Below are 9,560 nucleotides of genomic sequence, written 5' to 3' on the forward strand. Positions count from 1 at the left end.
AATATCTCTCTGCTGTGCATAGGCCTCTTTCCCCTTTTAGGAGAAGGATCAGGGCTTAATCCACCACGCTGCTCCAATGCGGTTTGGTGGATATATTCCCTACTATGAGTAACGATCGCTATCAAGTGTACATGATAACAACTGGGACCGACGGCTTAACGTGGTCTCAAAGGCACTGTAGGGAGACCCACAGGGACTGCACAGACATCCAGACCACGTGCGAGGAACGAATCCGCAACCGCCAGCGCAACAGCCAAAAACCAGTGCTGTGACCGTTGTTTCTAGAAAACTGACATAAAAATCTATATTGATGAAATACGATACATACCTACTACTTAGGTATTACCTTTTGTATAAGCGTCACATAGTCGTGTCAGGAGTAAATCAACTCCATCCTGTTTCTTTATGGATTCTATGTGAAAGCTAGGTTTGGTCAAAAGATCTGTCTAATGTTCACCAATTATAATATTTGTTGGATTGGATGAGGAATTATAGTTCAGTTCCAGGGTTATATTATAATAGCTTATTTAAAAAAAAATTGATCAAATCTTCTGTTGAATTTCCTTATACTATATCTTATCATTATCAATTTATCGTCTAAAAGAGTTGTTTATCTTAAAACTTTTAGACAGATTGTTCTGGACACGTCTCTAAACTGCGAGTACTTACCATTACGTAACCAAAATTAGCAAAAATAAAGATTTTTAACTAACTGAATAAACAAGTTAGACACGTAAAATAAACACCGCTATCTACATTAGGGGATTAATAGATTTTTTATTTATAACATTTAAAAGAACTCTGTTTTAAATTTGTATCATTTAACCTTTCTTTACAATTGAAATAAATTTAAATAAAACTATTAGCAGTATATATATATATATTTTTAATTTTGAATTTAACTGATATCTTTACACATATAGGTACATAATTTATTTTTAGTTAAACACAACATTCAATTTATAATCATTTATTTGTTACAAGAAAACAACTTTTAAAATTAATATATTCATAAAAAAAATAATGATAAGAATTTAAGGATGCGTTTTGACATTTGAGTTAGGTTTCAGTGTAGACCTACGGTTCGGATTGAAATCTTTTTCATCTTGTCGCTTCGCGCCTTGCACAATTTTATTCTCATATATGAAGTTAGCGTTACGTGAGTTCATTCTTCTCGATGCAGATGCTATAATAGATGCCACAGTGCATGATGGGTGTGGCAGATCGGGGATTTGCGAGACATAATATTCACGAAGCCGACGTCTTTCTTCGTCAATTTTCCTTTTATTTTCTTCAGTGTCTAAAAAATCTTGACTCAAATTGGAATTACTTGAATTACTATAAAAATCTATATTTGATTCATTTTCATCTCTGTGTAGGTAATATGATAATCTTAGGTGTGAATAATCATCGATAAAAAATTCTCCGTCACTCGTACGATCTGATAACGCGGCTGATTCATCGATTTCTTGTTTATCACACATTTTGCTTAAATAAATAATCCTAGTTGTAAATTCAGAATTTTGAATTTATCTAATAATGGCACTAATTTATTTACTTCTTACCGTTTTTTTTTGAACGGAGGGTAACATTATTATGCTTATTTTTTGACAAGTAATTTGTTGCTAGTAAAAATAAAATATTCTATTGATTATTGTTTGCATTCCCGATTATTATGCTACCTGTGACTTCTCTTCTCTTCCAAGGGGATATATTATTTTTAAATAAAAATTAGTGTTTTAGCTCGCAGAGCAGACATATCATGTTTCACTTATATAAATAGACTGAGAAAATAAAAAATACAGTTTCGATTTAGCAATTGATTATAATGTCTCATACGCCGAAGAGCTCGTGAGAGCCAGACTTTCGCCATTTTATAAAGGCTAAAAGTTTCTCAGCGTATGCTCCCAACACAGGTAGAAGCAATGACCAAATATGAAGATAAACTCATGCTCAAGTGCCAACTAACTTTCGTCATAAAGCGATTTTGTTTTAAATTTTTTCTGAGAAGTAATATTAAAAATCACGCCAAACATTGCCAGACCATTGAATAGTGGAAATCGCTAGCTAGACACCCCCAAACTTTTATAATTTAATTTAAGTTATAGTATAAAAGCTGAATTTCATATATGTTACTTGGGTAGCAATTAGAAGACATTTCCTCAGTAGCTGGACAGTTTTGACAGTTCCACACCTGACTGGACAAAAATTTAGGTTGAATGAGTGTGCAAGTAGGTGATCGTAATAACAAAATAAACGAATAGGTATATACCTCATAAAGATTATACATACATGTTTATTGTTTGTTTTATTTCTCAGGATGTAAATACAGTGATTAAACTTTAAATCATCTGTACCCATTTGGCACTATGAAAGCCATTTTAACCTGAAGAAGAAGATTAAACTGGCGTAATAAGGATGAAATTATAATTTTATGTTATATTTATAATTAAAGAATTTTATTTCTCATAAATAATTACAGAAATTCCTTACACGAGAAAGTTACAAACTAAAGTTAAAATGTAAGCATACAGTGTTACAAAATTTTATATCAAAGGCGGTAGATGTAAAAAAAATACTCCTCGATCGACGATCAACAAACTGTATATGCGGCATATTTAATGCGGTCTGTTAACAATTTCTTTTTATATATTTTTATTTGTTATTTATTTCATTTTTTAGACACATCTTATTTTATTTAATAATAGCTCTTTTATAATTTATGCATATTTATTGCACTATGCTGTTTATGGAATAAAATCAGACGCGTCGTTTAAAACTTGCCATAGCTATAGGTGTGGCTTTTAAATGTCTCTTGATAACCTGTTAAATACATATTATGTAGCTTAGCACCCACAAGAAATAATTTTCTTCCCGTAATTGGTTCTAGCGGGAGTAATTTTATATGACATAACTATTAATTATAACATTAACTTTTCACTAAAAATACATTACCTTATATACATATATATTGTGAGCTCTGCTTGACTGTGACATTGATAAAGAAAAGAAGTTTAATTTGATTAATTTAAAAACGCAACAAAGCTTTCTTTTAACCAGTTCTCGTCTTTATCATCAGCTTATGGCTATCCAAAGCTGGAAATAGACTAGTGTGTAAATTTTTAAAACTTGTGCAATCAGAATCCAGGAACGACCCTAGAAATGATAATTAAATTAAAATTCAACACTACATATCCTATTGAAGATACATATATTTTCAATGATTTAGATCAATTTTAACAAAAAACTTAATTAGTGGTACCTTACACATAGGATCGACTAGTTTTTTTTTTTTGTTAAATATCTACGACAAACCACTTTAGAAAATCGAATTTATATGGTCTGTGATTAACATGTTTTTTTAATTTTTTTAACCGACTTCCAAAAAAGGAGGAGGTTCTCAATTCGACTGTATTTTTTTTAACCGACTTCCAAAAAAGGAGGAGGTTCTCAATTCGACTGTATTTTTTTTTTTTTTTTATGTATGTTACATCAGAACTTTTGACTGCGTAGACCGATTTCGACAAATTTTGTTTTAATCGAAAGGTGGTGTGTGTTTTTAATTAAAATTTAAATTTATTTGAGATCTAACAACTACTTTTCGAGTTATATCTAATAATGCGTTTTTACTTGACGCTTTTTTCGTCGACCTACATTGTATTATACCGCATAACTTTCTACTGGATATACCGATTTAGATAATTCTTTTTTTGTTAGAAAGGGGATATCTCTAGTTTAGTACCATGATAAGGAAACCAGGATCTGATGATGGGATCCCAGATAAATCGAGGGAAACTCTCGAAAATCCGCAATAACTTTTTACTGGGTGTCCCGATTTTGATAATTTTTAATTTAATCGAAAGCTGATGTTTATCATGTGGTCACATATAAATTTTATTGATATCTGATACCTACTTTTTGAGTAATCTTTGATAACGCGTAGTTGCTTGACTATTTTTTCGTCGATCTACGTTGTATTGCTTGTCGATGTAATTGAAGTCGGTTTTTTTTTCGTTTGCGAGCAAACACAATTATTTTTATGTATGTTACATCAGAACTTTTGACTGGGTGGAGCGATTTCGACAAATTTTCTTTTAATCGAAAGGTGGTGTGTGCCAATTGGTCCCATTTAAATTTATTTGAGATCTAACAACTACTTTTCGAGCTATATCTAATAATGCGTTTTTACTTGACGCTTTTTTCGTCGACCTACGTTGTATTATACCACATAACTTTCTACTGGATGTACCGATTTTGATAATTCTTTTTTTGTTGGAAAGGAGATATCCCAAGTTTAGTACCATGATAAGGAAACCAGGATCTGATGATGGGATCCCAGAGAAATTGATGGAAATTCTTGAAAATCCGCAATAACTTTTTACTGGGTGTACCGATTTTGATAATTCTTTTTTTGTTGGAAAGGGGATAACCCTAGTTTGGTACCATGATGAGGAAACCAGGATCTGATGATAGGATCCCAGAGAAATCGAGGGAAACTCTTGAAAATCCGCAATAACTTTTTATTGGGTGTACCGATTTTGATAATTTTTAATTTAATCGAAAGCTGATGTGTGTCACGTGGTCACATACAAATTTTATTGAGATCTGATAACTACTTTTTGAGTAATCCTTGATAACGCGTAGTTACTTGACTATTTTTTCGTCGATCTACGTTGTGTTACTCGTCGATGTAATTGAAGTCGGTTTTTTTTTCGTTTGCGAGCAAACACAATTATTTTAGTAATTAACGTTCAAATAACATTTCTTTACAAACCTATACTGCCTAAATATCTTATCATAAAACATTATTTTTGGGACAGTATTTTGTATTTTAAGTCTTCAAAATAATGCACAAACAATATGTCACATCACTCGTAAATCTGATATCGTATCTGCGCGTGATGAACATGTACCTATCATGTGAGATACATTCTTTCAATTCACTGACAAAAAAAAAAAAAATTCAAGATGAAGGTGCAATTTATAGTTCTCGCTTTGGAAATCTTGAATTCTTCAGCTCCTCAACCAAGGACGCTGTTCCACGAACATTTTGAGGATTTCGGTAACCTTATCATGGAGGAAGTTGGTGACGAGATAAACCAGATATATTCGTTCCAATATTTGGCATTGGAAGAGTTCCAGGCTTCTATTAATTGTTACTAGAAACTTTTGAGATTTAATATATGGGATGGAAGATTTACCAGAGTTTAAAGCGGTATTTCCTCTAGTTTAATAATCTGATCCTTGATTTTATCGGACAAATATTACATAAAAATTAAAAATTACACGAAAAAAATACGATATTATATTTTATTAAAGTTACTTAAGATTAGTGTATTACAAAAACGCTTATAAAATATTTTAGTTAAACTGAAGCGTTCTATGAAATGTAACTAATTTCAGGTTGTAAGCTTTTTGGAGAGCTATGACGTCGACATCGAATATTTCATAGAATCTATTAATGACTTTCTCGGCAAGTGAGATACCGAAATAATAATAATTATATAGGGTTTTTTTCTAAAGCTATTTAAACAACAAACCTATGAAACAATATAAATAAAATATAAGCGTTTGTCACGAATCGAAGATATGACTCTGAAAAACTTATCTTATCTAACACTTATGAAATCACGAACGTTATGAAAAGCAAAAGGAAGGTGTTTAATTTTTAGATAGAGTTCAAAGAAGAATTCTACGTAATCCTCTAAAGCAGTTAAGTGGCCGCGATCCATCAGCCTTTATTCGAGATCGTATGGAATTATTCCCCAAAGAGAAAATGACTGCTTTGTACGAAAAGAAACTAGCTGAAGATGAGGGATTCCAGTACGCAATGGAAAGCTTCTTTTCCGTGGAATGGAATGAGATATACATCGCTATCTGGCAGAATAACGCTTTCCTGAACGAAGTTTCAAGCCTAAAGGAAAACGGAATCGACGTTGCATTGATGTTATTTGTATGTCAAGCAATTATAGGAGTTAAATTAAATGAAATAAGAGACCTAGTAGTTATTGTTTCAATTATACCACAAATCCTACTCACATTAAAGCCAGATGGCTTAGATGACTAGATACATATATAATTTCTTTTCTTCTGAAGGAAACATCATTGTATTTGTTCGCTACCAAAATGAAACCGATTTTAATTTACATTCATAAGTTAAAAATGAGAAAATCATTTACGTTGTTGAATTCCATTAAATACATATGATTAGGGATAACTCAAAAATTGCTCGTCAGATCTCACTTAAATTTAATTAGTAATGCACGACAAGGACCAATTTTCGAATATGCAAAGAATCATCAAAAGTAGACATAAAAAATACAGTCAAAGTAAGACCTTCTCTTTAAAAAATAGTGTCATTATACTATTAAACATATTTATAAATTATATGCATCGAAAAAAATTCAGAACTAATTTAACGGATATAACTAATGTTCAATTTATCTTATGGAAAGGTGAGTGGTGTCGTGCCATGACAGTACCGTGTAGGCATAAACACCGGCGGTCACAGTTTCGATTTCCTCAGGATGGATATTTTTATTTGGATAAATAATTGTTTCCAGCTTGGAAGTCTGTCCTTGTGGGTCTCCCCACCCTGCCACAGAGAGCCCGTGAGGCTGTCGGCTCCGGTTGTTATCTTAGTCACCTCACAGCGATTGTTACTCAAGTAACCGGCGGTAAAGCTGCATGGTGGATTAAGTTCCGACCCTTCTCCTACATACAGAAAGAGACTTATGTCCAAAAGTGGGATGTTGCAGGTTGAATCAACTATTTAATCAACCAAATGAATAATAATAAATGACGGTATTTTGTCTTACTGACGTCACGTAACCGTCACTGTTCTCACGAAGTAATTATTTACTGATGACGTTATAAACTACGTCCGCGTGAAATGGTGCCATAAATGCTGGCGCCATGTCCCTGTGGAATCACAATACTGACTCTTTGACTGAAAAATCTACTAGCGCTCTTATCACCAGTAGAAGAAATTAGAAGTGAACTTGAGTTCAAACTAATTTAAAAACTTTTTGCACTGCTTTTTACTGAAAATTCCAAACAAAAGATTATATCACAAACGGCACCAAGATATAATTTGGAGTTAGTGACGAATTTTTGTACCATTTAGTCTGTTTCCCTGGCATGGGACTGAGTTAGTATGTCGACGTAGGTCGCATCTCACGAATTTGCCCCTCCCCCCTCTTTCCAATGGAACCAACATCTGACGATCAGGTCTCTTGCTATTATCGCGACTACTTCCAGTAAATGACCGTTGTTACATAATGATAGTTATTTTATTTAATACTAATTTAAGTTAGTTCAATAATATTTTAAACTTTTGATTATCATGAGGTCACGCGGTAAGTGTTAAAAAACTTAATCTAACGTCACTCATACCATCTATTGATAACATATCTCCTGGTGATATGCTCTTAATATATAAGATCTACTTTAAGAGTTGATCTACAGTGAAGAATAAACCAACATGAAGTTCGCAATTACTTTCCTCGCTCTGGTAGCCCTCAGCTACGCAGCTCCTCAACCAAGGAAGCTGTTCCACGAACATTTTGAAGACTTCACCGATGTCATCGTGGAAGAAGTTGGTCAAGAACTTAACGAATTAATGGAACAGTACTTGCAGTTCGACGAATTCCTAGTTTCACTTAACTACCTCGTTACTCCTAATTTCAGAAACTTGGTATATGAAATGGAAGATTTACCAGAATTTAAAGCCGTAAGTAGAGTTATCTTTTAAATATATACGTAAAAAAATTTCGAGTTCGAATTTCGTTCTAATTGCTAAGGAAAAATAGAATATATATATAGAAGTAAATTCTTTTAAATTTGGCAGTTTTTAATGACCATATAACGTGTAATTTACGTTTAAGAAACATAATAAGAGAAAAAGACACTTTGCATGTAGATGTTAGTTTTTTTAAGAAACTGATTAGTATTTCTATCAATATTCTTTAAGGTCGGGGCACTATAGTAGGCAATTTAAATGTCTATAATATGCTCAAAATAGGTAGTGTACTAATTTGTACTAATTTGAGTACTGAACTGATAAAAATAGATTAACATTGTTTTGTTTATCATTTTAAAGGTTTAAATATTTAGTACGAGATAAACACATTATGTTATTGTGGAATACTCTCTAAAAATCCGTATTAATTGTGTATAATTTTAATAAAGTTTTACAATCATTTACTACGTAAACGTTGGAAGATTTTGTAACCTAATTATAGCTACACACTAAAATATCTATAAAATAAACAAGAGGTATAGATTATATGTAATAAATGGTCGAAATAATACTTATATAAGATTAAAATCGCGTGATAAAATTGAGCGAGAAGAGGGAAGAGGAGAACTAGATAATCGTTTATAGAACTTATATACAATGTAATGCTGATGATTTTTTATTTTCAGGTGGTAGAGTTCTTGGAAGGTCATGAGATTGACATTCAATTCTTTATTGATACTGTCAACACTTTCGTTGGTAAGTTTCAGAATTACTTAGGTTTGCAATTTATCTGTAAAACGATTAAAGATGTTGTTGAAACCCTCAACTTTAGCCTTTAGCGAAAAAAAAACCTTATCACAGGAATATAGACAGCAATCTTTATCTTTCATATTTATGATAATTCTAAAAATCGTTTTCTAAGGTATAATTTACAGGACCTTATATAATATGTCAAGAAAGATAAAAGAATGATACAAAAAATTTCAGATGGTGTTGCAAGGAGAAGTCTACGCCAGTCGGTCAGTGGCCGTGATTTTACCGCATTTATGCAAGACAGTATCGCTATATTCCCCAATGAAAAACTGGTTGCTCTGTATGATGAGAAAGTGGCAGAAGATGAGGCATTCAGACTAGCTATGGAGAGCTTCTACAGCGACGAATGGAACGAGATATACAACGCTCTCTGGGAAAATGAAACGTTCCTAAATGAAGTTGCGACCCTTAAGGAAAATGGAATTGACGTTGAAGTTCTTTTACTTGAAGCCAGAGCCGTATTAGGACTTCAATAAGAAAGCCAAGATTCACGTTTTCACGTGTTTCATAAAAAGAAATATATTTGTATTCATTATTTTATTTTATTTTTATTTCTCATATTTGGTCCGAACAAATTCTGTCTGATTCTCTAGTTGTCGCTTAAGTTTGACTAATTTACTTTTAGTATAATAAATATAAACATCAAAGTTAGTTAATATGAAAAAAATCCCCAGGGCAACTTGACAACAGTATTAGTTTATTTTTTATTTTTATACAATGATAGGCTTGCGTTTGACCACTATTTCACCTGATGATAAGTGAAAATGCGGTCTAAGATGGAGCACGCTTACCTAGAAGTAACCTATTCACTCGCGACTTAAAGATCCCCAGTTTATAATTTTCTGGAAACACAGACGCTCGTAGAGAGTTCCATTCTTTGGCTGTACGGATCAAGAATGTACTAGCGAATCGCTTAGTGCATATAAGGGGAATGTCTAGTTAATGTCTAGTAGAAAAACTTCTGCTCAACCTCAAAGCCCCTCTATAGAAAATATATGTAAAGCAT

The 9,560-nt window shown here is 32.5% G+C and overlaps 1 protein-coding gene across 1 annotated transcript; it reads left to right on the top strand.

The window, feature by feature from the left end:
• The first annotated feature begins 5,188 nt into the window (after nucleotides 1–5,188).
• LOC123662493 lies at nucleotides 5,189–9,093 on the top strand. The gene is made up of 6 exons (XM_045597336.1): nucleotides 5,189–5,215; nucleotides 5,404–5,477; nucleotides 5,668–5,953; nucleotides 7,484–7,732; nucleotides 8,428–8,497; nucleotides 8,729–9,093. Exons 1-6 carry the CDS (start codon nucleotides 5,189–5,191, stop codon nucleotides 9,028–9,030), a joined length of 1,008 nt encoding a protein of 335 aa, XP_045453292.1. The 3' UTR covers nucleotides 9,031–9,093.
• The last annotated feature ends 467 nt before the right edge of the window (nucleotides 9,094–9,560 follow it).

This window comes from Melitaea cinxia, chromosome 18 (assembly GCF_905220565.1).
Source record: "Melitaea cinxia chromosome 18, ilMelCinx1.1, whole genome shotgun sequence".
Classification (NCBI taxonomy): domain Eukaryota; kingdom Metazoa; phylum Arthropoda; class Insecta; order Lepidoptera; family Nymphalidae; genus Melitaea; species Melitaea cinxia.

Excerpts from the sequence above, each read along its gene's own strand:
- LOC123662493 (XM_045597336.1), top strand. The coding sequence starts at position 5,189 with ATGGAAGATTTACCAGAGTTTAAAGCG. Across the intron at positions 7,733-8,427 it reads ATTTACCAGAATTTAAAGCC|GTGGTAGAGTTCTTGGAAGG; the intron begins GTAAGTAGAGTT and ends TTTTATTTTCAG. Across the intron at positions 8,498-8,728 it reads TACTGTCAACACTTTCGTTG|ATGGTGTTGCAAGGAGAAGT; the intron begins GTAAGTTTCAGA and ends AAAAAATTTCAG.